The sequence below is a fragment of the Priapulus caudatus genome, unplaced genomic scaffold (genome assembly GCF_000485595.1).
Source record: "Priapulus caudatus unplaced genomic scaffold, Priapulus_caudatus-5.0.1 Scaffold251, whole genome shotgun sequence".
Classification (NCBI taxonomy): domain Eukaryota; kingdom Metazoa; phylum Priapulida; class Priapulimorpha; order Priapulimorphida; family Priapulidae; genus Priapulus; species Priapulus caudatus.
This window is the reverse complement of record NW_014577312.1, coordinates 54,945-66,620: the sequence shown is the minus strand read 5'-3', so window position 1 is coordinate 66,620 and position 11,676 is coordinate 54,945. Positions and strand designations below refer to the sequence as shown.

Below are 11,676 nucleotides of genomic sequence, written 5' to 3'. Positions count from 1 at the left end.
CGGGCTCTCTCTACCTCGCACTCTCTTGCTCTCCTCGCCTACTCTCTCTCCCTCTCTCTTCCCTCGCTTCTCTCTCCTTCCTCGCAATTCCCTGCTTCTCGATGGGACGACGGCTGCCGACACTCGATTTCCGGCTGTACAGACTACTGATTGTCTACTACAGACTCTGATTGCTTCCCGATTGTCTTGTCCTCTAACCTAGCAAGACGCGTTCGTGGAGCTAGCAAGGCGTACCACGTTCTTTATTATAACTTCACATAAATGTCTATACTATAGTATAGTTAATTCGGGTGGCACTCCCGGCAGCCCATGTTTATACTATGTTACATCGGTTTCCCACCCAGACGCCAGCGATGGTAGGAAAATTATGAAAAAATTGCTCATACAAACTGCTGTCCAGCAGACAGCTACCTGACAGATCTACTTGTCCCTCGTGGAAATGGACAAGTACGAACAAAACGGATAGCCCTGTATTTCAATACACTGGGATGTCATCAGGAGCCTTCTCGAAGAAATGTTCGTTTAGGATCGTTATGGAAATTTGCACGAGAAGCTGGCGCGTTACGTTGTAGCCGGAAGCTTCCATCGTACGTAATAGTAACTCTATTTGCAACAGATAGGTAACACTCGCCATTTACCTACCAGAGCCTACAGGCTGAAATAGAGAGGCTGCCACTGTTAACTAGATTAACGCAGGCAAAAACTACACCATCTATCACCACACATCACTGGGCGGGCATATTTACCACACTGACAGTACAGAAGCCATCGAAATATCAGAGCTTTAAGGAGCATAAACCTTCTTCAAGCAAATTTAGTCTTGAATTTCACTGTGCACATTGAGCCTCATACAATCCAGGCCATGTATTAGATCTACTAGCAAACCCAGCGTCAGATTCTTTCTAACACAGTAACAGTTAACAAATCCAGGCTTGAAATCCCTGCCTTCTGAAGGGTTCAAAAGGTTATTCAACACTGTACCTTTGCGCCACGTCAGTGAAAGCCCTTTCATGTCGCTTTCAGATAAAGCCATAAAAATCTAGGTTCACCGCTGAACAAAAAAGTTTCAATGCGCTTCCGTCACACCCATCTGTCCTCAGAAATGTCTAAAATCTGCGCTGTGCCCCATTGACTTTTGACGCTGACCTCCAATTCGGCACCAGTGATGGCTTTTCCTACCATGATGCCATACCCCGACTATCACGAGCCTAGGTCGACGCCGTTTACATTTTGCCGCAACTTCTGCATTTCCTCCCATATCCCTTAAGTTAAGGAGGAAGTTTCCCTCCTTCTTACACCACTCTTGACCTTGACCCAGCTTCGACCATCCAACTCGTTGTCGGATTGACCCCCCACGCTCCCGACTTTCGAAATCCGTACCGTGAGCGTTATCAGATTTGTGCCCAACTGTAGACCGGACGCACGGTCAACGGGACCATCATGCGATTCTACAAGCTGCATCTGACTATGTCAGATGAGCTAAAAATCATCGGCCAAATCACAACGAACAAGCACGACAGTGACCATATCGATGATTAGATATGGTCGGAAGTAATACTTCCCTTTGAAGATGGTATTACCATATATTACGATGCACTACAATAGTAGTACTAACAATATACTACTATATTATACTAAAGTACTAGTATACTATATGAATGAAATAAGTTCATTGGAATTCGTTGAAAACTATGAATTCATATTTATCTTGTGTCAAATCCAAGAAATTAACTTACTATCAAAATTTTCGATCTCCCTTTGGGAAATATTGGGATGTGTCATCCTGATGAAGATTTCCCAAAGGGAGATCGCAAATTTGCGATAGCAAATTAATTTCTTGATAAATATGAATTCATACTATGCTATATGTCTTCATGTTTCCGAGCGTCGCGTTACTTACCGGTAGGGAGCCTGCACTGTCAAGGAACACCATTAGCATAGCTGTTGCCAGATTCGTCTCGATGTACTGCTTGCTATTTTCTGCCTTAATCTACAAACAAGAGTAATCGGAGATAGTAAACCTCCGCCACAGCGTAACAGTCCCACCATCTTGCTGGTACACCCAATATAGTTTGATGAAATTTTCAGAAATTCGAAAAAAAGAAAAAAGATCCAGGATTTTTTTTAATGAATTTTGAATGCATCCGAAGTCTTAATTCCCCACAAAAAAATCCTGGATCCACATCTGGATCCGGATCACAATTCACCACCAAAATCTAATCGATTGGTTCTTGGTCCAAGCTAGACCAACCCGTCCAAAAAATTCCATCAAAATTCGTCTGTAACTGTAAAGAGGTCAGCCAGCAAGGGTAGCATCCCCAAAACACATCTTAAACCACTTCAACTCATTCTCACCGTTTCAAGGTCATTGAGGTCAGCACTGAGGGACAGCCAGTCCATTCTCAGGTGGACGTTGCCGTGCTTGATATCGTCCAACACAATCCACTGCAAACACAGATGTGAGCGCGTTATGAACACTGCCAACAGCACCAGATAGTAACACACAGCATGTGAGGCACGTTCAGCACTGGTGTGTGTGCGTGTGCGTAGTGAGTGTCGAATGCTAAGCGGTTAGAAGCATACGCTGTGGATATTCATAGTCATGCTTAGATAAAGATTAAGGAATATGAATGTATATAATGCGGCGTGTACGCGCGTGGGTATGCATGCACACGACACTAAAACGTTGTGACGATCCGAGCAAAGCACCAACTCGTTAAAACAATTAATTAACAATGAATTAATTAAAACAATTAATTTTGACCGAATGTACGAAAAACGTTTAATGCACGAAGCATCCGTGACGTAGTCATCTTTTCCGAATAATTAAAACCTGAGATTGCTAAATTTACTTCACAATTAATTAAGCCTAGTAACAGTACTACATTAATACACACATCTAAAGCACACCTAAGCGTTTACGTTACATAGTAAAACCAGTCTATGCCTATAGCTACAGGTACCACACACCCAACCACCTACTGATGTTACCCTTACAGTATAACCAACAAGCAAGTCAGACACCACACAATGCCCTACAAAGCAAAATCACACAGCAGATATTTCCAGCTAGATGATTCTCACCTGCCGCACTACAATATTATCAGGAGTAAGATAATATAGGTATATCCTATAGTATATACTATATTATCTTACTCCTGATATTATTCCAACTAACAACGTTCAGAATTACTTTCAATTAAATTCGGTTTAATTTATTTACAAGCAATGCAGAATTTTTTTTACCATGTGTGTACTTATGGCTATGGTAAACAAATCCATGTTTTCAGTTTGCATCCTTTAACGAGATCACCGCAAACCAAATATACCCTTATTAGGTTTGTTGTGACTCTATAAAAGATTAATGAGAACAGTATTAGAAACAGCAACCAAACTGTTCACACTGGTTGACTGATCGGTGTAGTCATATGAGTAGGTCAATTTCATGTGCTGGTTAACAAGGCAAATATAGTCAAACCTGCATGTAACAGCCACTCAATGCCAAATGTAGCCTTTCTGTACAGGTGGCCAACAACACAGGTTTGACTGTAATTGCAAGTGTCTCGTCTATCCCAACACATTTAGCACGGTCAACAGACACATGTGTATGCTTCCCAGACAGCAGAAGCATGCACATCCTCCACTGAACGTAAACCAATAAGCACCACCACCAACACAAAGTGACTGTGATAATGTATCAGTGTAGGTAAGCCAACTTGTCAACCCTATATTATTCTATAAACAAAATTATTCAAAACATAATGCAACAGCAACAAAGTAAGAAAGGCATTCACCAAGAAGAAACGTTCCAAATAAAGCTAGACTACTAGGAGTGAGCAAACACCATCACCACCGTGATCACCACTACCACCGTGATCCCGAGATAGGAACTTACTGTGTCCTCACGACCTTTCTTAGCTATTGACAATATGTCTACGTTTGCTCTGAAAATAAATACAGACAGATACACACATGCGATGACACTCAGAAGTGAGAGAAAAAAGAAGAAGGCTCTTCGAACGTTAAACACAGGCTGGAAAATGAACCCACGCTGTTGTGTTAATTCATCTTGAGTGGGAGCATATACTTTGTAGAACACAAACAGTTATTATTTACTAAGAAGGACGAGCAGAGAATCAGAAATTAAACACTAACATAGAAAAGATTGTGATCAATTCATACACCTATGATCATTCTCAGATTATCGAATAGAGAGCAATAGGAAAGAAGAGTTTATAAAATTATATTCAGGTGATATATGACACAGCAACTTGCACCATCGACGAGGTTTCTACTGCACGTATGTTGAGTATACTTGCCTTATGATGGTTCATTTCGTTGCCCATCGAAATTAGAAATAGCATGCAACTATTTCAACTACCAGTAACATACAACAGCATTCATAGTACGCAGAGAGAGAGAGAGAGAGAGAGAGAGAGAGCTACGCGTCAGATTTTGAAAATTTCTCAATGGTAATTATGAAGGCTGAAATCTTTGCTATGCACAATATTCCAAGTGACCAATGCTGCCATTTCATTGTTTCTGGTGTCACTCAAGTAGGTTTTTACACATATCAACAAGCGATCCAAGATATGACAAGCATTTGCTTGCTTCATATTGCAATATCTCATTAATTAGCAGATGCCATTTTTTTCGCAGCAGTGATGTAGAATGTTTGTGTGGAAACACTGCTAAATTTCAAGTTCAATCCCGTCAATGGTTTTTGGTTATTATTTTTTGGGGTTTTATTAATATTTAAATGTATTTAAGTCCCATTCTTTGATATTGAGGAAACGTGGTAGAGACTATATTATGTATATATATTATTTCCTCATGAGAAACTATGATGTTACGTTTTGTCACAGTATCGGTGTCTAAACCGATAATTTCTACGAATTTTCTCTTTAGCACGTGATACCTTCCGAGGAAGTCGTCGTCCATGACACCAGGATCCTGGTCAAAGATCTCCAGTTCCATTGCCTGGCCCTTGCACTCCCCAACAACAGCCTGCAATCATCATAACAGCAGCTCAGTGTCTCATTCTACTCTCACAAAATAACAGACCCCATACCCTTACACAAAGGGCTTTAGAATTCTAGAATTCTAAAATGATTTTCCAGAATTTTTCCCTTTTCCCGTTTTGGAGAATTTCTCTGATAGATTTCAGCACCTTGTAAATAAATATTGTAGACAAGTTAATCATTCTAGTAAGTGTTGTTTTTGTGGTTAAATTGTAATTTATGGTGCAATGCAACATATGCAATGATATTTCACGAATCTCAAAATAAACATACCTCGAAGAAGGCATTCCACACAGGCTCAACAGTATTATTCTTCACAGCTGTCTTGAATGAGCAAGCACCAACTGTAAACAAGAAGCCAATTTAAATTATCTTCATGACCAGCAAAACAACAGCAATATATCTCTCCAGTATTATTGGCATACTTAGTATTAGTAACTCTAAAATCACGATGAATTAATTTAGAAGACATTTTTGGGCATCTAGTGAATGTCACACTTGACTTTTATGGCTGAAGGTCAGGAAAGGGCAAGTCCCACCCCGTTGAATGTTGTGCCTTTCAGCAAGGATTTTAATCTTTATCTTCTTCAGTCAGCACGTGCTGTAAAAATGAGGTTTTCTCGCCAGTGTGAGGCTAACAACTTCATCTGCATATAACAGTAAGTAGCTTTGCTGGACAGAGCCTGATACAAAAACCAAAGCAATGCCGGTACAAAGGTCCTATGCATCACGGGAGTAAAGGGAAACAAATTATGAACCAATTATAATCTTTAATTTTCGCTTAAGTAACAGTAATTAAATCGCCCCTCGATACACTACAGCTTGCCTCTACGACACGAGTTACACAGAATTTTAGCGAGAAAACACTTCGAATGAGTAAACAGCACTACATTGATTAACTACAGTCAAAGAAACCTCCTAGTAAACTTACCAGTAACCACAGCATATGGGTCCGACTTTCCCTTCCCAGTAAGCCCTACGTCCATTTTCTTCAACTCCGATGCTTCCACAACTTCCACTCTTAAGACTCCCTGGAATTTCACACGGTAATGAATATATAGGGTATCGGAAGAACATTATTAACAGATTAATCATGTTAATCACAGATCCCTGCAGGTAATATAATAAACAAACTTGCTTGTAATTAGTTAAAACCTTCTATTCTACTATATTTCTACATTTCTTTCTATCACAGAATCTAACCTACACACACTGTCCTCTTTACAGAACAGATTCCTAAGCAAATCTCTTCTTTCGGCAATATACTACAACTTGCCTTATTCCCCGAGAACTGGTTTTTGTGCAAACCTCTTCACATTTCAGAAACGGCTCGAAAAAAAATTCTAAACAATCTCCAAACCTTTTTCCAACACGACTCTCTCTCTGCTCCCCATAGCGGATTCCCCTATTAGGAAATCTAGTTCCTGTACAAACCTTTCCCTATCTAAGAACTACTTCCTGTGCAAAACCGCTTCCATTGTTAGAATCGATTCCTTTGCAAGTCTCTCCCTGTTTCAGAGTAGTTGATTTGCAAGGCTCCCCTTGCCAGGTCATCTTGGCAATATCAAGGAATGAACTCAGTTTGTATGCAGCATGCGTCATGCAACACGAAAAGCACATGCCAGCCCAAACAACCTTTGTAACCACTGAACATGGACTTTTGTCAAACAAAATCCAGAAATGAATTTCAAATTCCCAATGATTTCCTCATGGCACGCTAACAAAAATTTTAATTTGATAATCAATTTTGGCATTAGCAGGAGTCATTAATCTCTAACTTTGAGATTACTCACCCCCTGATATCATATATATATATATATATATATATATATGACCTTGAAATGTAGACCAGACATGGCGTTTTCATAAGGAAATTAGAGCGATCACACATCACAGGTCAGTATGATCCGTTGAATTAGGATTGATCAACACGGTCACAGTGAAACATATGAGAAAGCCAAAAACTGCATTTCATTATTAATGCATACACATTAACACTCTTTACATGTTTAGAGTTTAGACTATGACACGATATCATTTCTGGTTATTGCAAACAGCATTTTCATTCGTGTACATGGACATTTAATTAATAGTAGGGAGAGCGAGCCTTGGTTGGAAAATCGAGACAAGAGATCTACCCAGAGACTCAACAAAGCAAGCGTTACAACACAATGCATTCTGCACAATTCCAAATTCACACCACATTGAATTGCCACGCATTAACTTAGCACACATAAGGTAGCACGGACATGTGCGTCTATAAGATTATACACTGGAGAACGGGACTTGTACCTAGCCATACCAACACCAACATTTGAACTCACACCCCCATTCAGGATACCCAACAAACGGTAAACTGCAGAACATTGGTAGGAAAAAACGCAGATTTCGCTAGCACACAATGGCTAGAAAAATCATTTTAGCAACTTCATAATTTTGTACTGTTGATTTTAGCTATCCAACAAATTCTTGAAGTACGATTAAATGAGAATTTTGCATGCATGCAACAATTCTTTTAGAAGATGCTCTATTATATTATATGCATACCATATCATCAGGAGTGTATCAATCATCGAGTGTTTTGATACACTCCTGATATCATATCTCATGCATTATTATATTAATAGTTAGATTATATCTCTATGAAAGTTAGATGAATGAGAGCACAACAACTCCCAATGAAATTAATGAAGAACTTCCAAATTCCAATTAAAATATAAACAAAAAATAAATTATACGAGCAAATCGTTTTCCTCGTGTATTAGTTTTTTTTAAATTTATAATAATACCTATTCATTCATGCAGTATAACTCTCAAAAAACGAACTTAATTATGGAATTAGAAGAAAATGCATAATCGTAAAATTGGTTTAAAATATTAATTCAACACCTACTCTCCAAAAAAACAATTTCAATAAAAAAAACAATAAGCGCAATTAAAGTTTTATCTAGTTTGTTCAGGAAACGATTTGCAAATTTTATACTCTTTCGGATTTACATGGCACTTTTTTGCTCAACCACCATATGAATACACCGTTTAACCAGTCATGAGAATTATGTAGTGCTAAAATCAGCAGTACTAAGACTTTTCCATGTGCATCCTTTCCAAACTAGACAATAAATCGAAGCAATTAAGCTCTGAAAACAAACAATTCCGCAACCCCGCTACACAAGCACATCGGTTTTTTGCCTCAAACATCTGCACAGGCAAGCAGCTTACCGTGTCACACTGAAATGTGTAAAAAAGAAAGAAGGAATAAACGAGTGATCACATAACAAGCTAAAACATGTACTGACACACAGAAAGAGTACAGATAATCTAAGGAATCTTACTAAATAGTGTGAAAAAACACTCGAAAAATAATCACACCGACAAGAGAAAAAAGCAAGCTTAAAACGTAGAACTTTGAAACTACACCATTAGTTTAACGTATGCAGGTGGACACCATGCATTAGTGACAAAATTATATAGAGCAATAGTAATACGGCGAAAATTAAGACGAGAAAAAAAACAACTCTCGCTGCCAACCAGTAAACCAGACAGCAATGTGCACCAGCTTTACAAACAAACAGACGATGTAACGCGAATGTGGTGCGGGAGACGTAGTCCGAGTCATGCATGGAATAGTCAGCAGCATAGCGTGTGTATAGATAGACTCATGCTCGTTCGACCACCCACACTAGATCCTCTCCTCCTGGCACTACTCTATCTACTGGACACTCTCTACGTACAGGGCCATAATAAAAATATTGTTTGTTTGCCCTCACCCGACCGACCCGCCAAAAAGGGGCCCCGACTCAAAAAATGTTATTGATCTTTTTTTTCTTTCTTTTTTAACAAATTGTATCACTGTAAATTATATAAATCTGTAGGCAATACATTATATGTACCAAGCAAAACAAACATTCAACATAAAAGGTATCTCCACACAAGCACACCTGAGCATGTAGACACCATGCTGAATTTGTAAACACGCCCCGCTTTCAAAAAAATAAAAAGCCGACCTACCTACCCAAACTTTTCAGCCTGGGTCGGGTGAGGGCAAACAAAGATTTTTTTAATTGTGGACCAGTCGATAAGACACTTTTCAGTATTAATCGCTACCCCGAAACGTTCCTCGTCTTGTCTTGTCGATCATCCTCTCCCCTCGTTGCTTCTGTTTCTGCTCTCTGTCGTGTTCACCCTACTTCGACCTCAACGCCGCCCCGATCCACTCCCGACCCCACCTCTACCCCTGCCATGACCTCCCCCTAACCAGACCCCTATCCTGACCATAACTCCCAACCCCTACATGCACCATACACCACCCTGACCCTAACCCAACCCCTACCGTGCCCCCTACCCTGACCCTAACCCTAACCCGCCCCCTCCCCTGACCCTAACCCAACCCTGACCCCCGCAAGATCACGCACTCACGTTTGGCTGTTTGAACTTGAGTTCCTTTAGGTCGACTTGGTCCGTTAGCGGCACCGTTATGCTGTTGTAACGACCGTCTGCCCGACCCCAACCCCACCCTGACCCCCGCAAGAGGGCCCACTTACGTTCGGCTGTTTGAACTTGAGTTCCTTCAGGTCGACCTGGTCCGTTAGAGGCACCGTGATGCTGTTAGGCATGACGGCAAACGCTCCGATCTGAGCGACAACAATCTTGCGCAGGATCTCGCTCAGGCCGGGGATGTCGAGCACGTTGCCAAGGTTCGTTAGATCAAAGTCTATGTCCTGCAGCAGCAAGCGAGAGCAATTAGTTGGAACGCACTAATTAGGACGAAGTTAATTTTAGAAATTAATATCCGTTTTCATATCCGACACAGAACAGTTGTTTTTTTCACAAGGCCGAAGCCACCATGACGCGATCGACGTGACTCGCTCGTTAGTGCTCGTTACCGCTCGTTACCGCACGTTACTCGCACGCACGCACGCACACTTACGGGCGGGTTGAGGAAGTAGACGGTGACGGCTCCTACGAGCGGTGAGATGCCAATGAGAGGTTTCATGACGACGCGCACGCACGCACGCACGCACACTTACGGGCGGGTTTAGGAAGTAGACGGTGACGGCTCCTACGAGCGGTGAGATGCCGATGAGAGGTTTCATGACGAAGCGCATCGTTCCATGCATCGTAATGTTCTTCACTCCGCAGCGAATCCTGTTGACCGCCACCTTGACGTTCATGTCGCCGGCGTAGCTGCGGCGAACGAAACACGTGACGACAAGCGAACATCTCGACGGCCACCGTTACGTCATAACGGACGCGAAACACGGTGTAAGGCAGACTATTAATTATCAGATATTGAAATCATTGAAATATTGATTATTGAATATCAGACTATTATTACTTATTACGACTAGACACAGACTGGCATCACGACTAAGCGCAGAATGGTCATGTGATTAAGCATTACACTTATGATTGGTTTACTTTGGTTATTTGAAGTTTTTGCGAAATGAGGTGTCTGAAACAATTGGATTAGGCAACTGGCGATTGTGGTTCAACATTCAGAAAAACTTGCTTATTGTAACATGCGGATTCATGCATCATATGAGTTTATGCAAAGATTTGTCATCGATTTCAGATTACTGTGGGTGAGTGGATATATCAGATTAATTTAGTAGAGATTTATTATTTCATCGGCATATGCCAATGCTTCTTTGTATACGAGTTCCAGATTAAAGAAATTTGTTTCTAAAATATATTGCCATGAACCTAGAATATTGAATGCAAATCACACAATTTCATAAAATTACTCATACATACACAGGGTTCTCCAAGCTTTTTCATTATAGCATGGGGGTGCTGCCTTTACGGGCCTAGTTGCAAATCGCTGAAGGCGGTTTGCGTGCTAGGGCGTCCGGGGGCATGACCCCCCGAAAAATTTTTGTGTATACACCAGCATGGCGGCTATGATATTTAGAGTGCTGGGTGCATTTTAGGATGGCGGGGCTCGACGATAGCCTGGCGGGCCGCCAGGCTATAAGTGCTCTTGGAGAAGCCTGATACAATGGAACCCATTCCGTAATTAGCCAGCACAAATCTGACATGATTTCTGAAATAGAATGGGGACTCACAATATTTCCATATCCATGACAATTTCATCCCTATGCACAGCGTCTGTGTATACCTTGACTCCACCAACTCTTGGTGCCTAGACAACAAAAATGCAATTTGTGTTTATATTGGTTTTATGTGAATCATAGAACTAACAACATAAATGCATTGATGCATATTACGCAAATACAGACTTTTCATTTGTCAATGTTGTTAAAAACCACGCACATAGTTAATTTTAACACATTTTCAATGGGACATTCCATAGCATGTGGATAGCATATATGTAGGATACTATATAGCATATATCATAGCATATATATAGCATATAGGATAGCATATGGATATAGGATAGCATATGGATAGTATATAGCATATAGTATGGAACTTGTTGTATTATGTTATTTACATATGATTATGTAACTGCAGTGTGCACACATCGACTTAAAAATAGCTTACAATGTCGCCGAGATCACATTTTTCGAACATGAATGACTTGAGGGATGAAGGAAGGTTGTCTCGTATGCTTGGCTCTATAATATCCTTCATTATCTGGTTGGCAAAGTCGTTGATGTATGGCCACATTTGCAGTATTATCTGAAGCAGAAAT

At 40.6% G+C, this 11,676-nt stretch overlaps 1 protein-coding gene across 1 annotated transcript in view; it reads right to left on the bottom strand.

Moving 5' to 3' along the window:
- LOC106808062 (extended synaptotagmin-2-like) overlaps positions 1-11,676 on the bottom strand; it is a gene marked incomplete in the record, with an annotated part of 41,305 nt that overhangs the window by 13,424 nt on the left and 16,205 nt on the right. Inside the window, 7 exon segments of the mRNA XM_014810620.1 lie at positions 1,901-1,990; positions 2,356-2,445; positions 3,896-3,944; positions 4,919-5,007; positions 5,295-5,365; positions 5,953-6,052; positions 9,563-9,739. Coding sequence (XP_014666106.1) covers positions 1,901-1,990; positions 2,356-2,445; positions 3,896-3,944; positions 4,919-5,007; positions 5,295-5,365; positions 5,953-6,052; positions 9,563-9,739 — 666 coding nt within the window.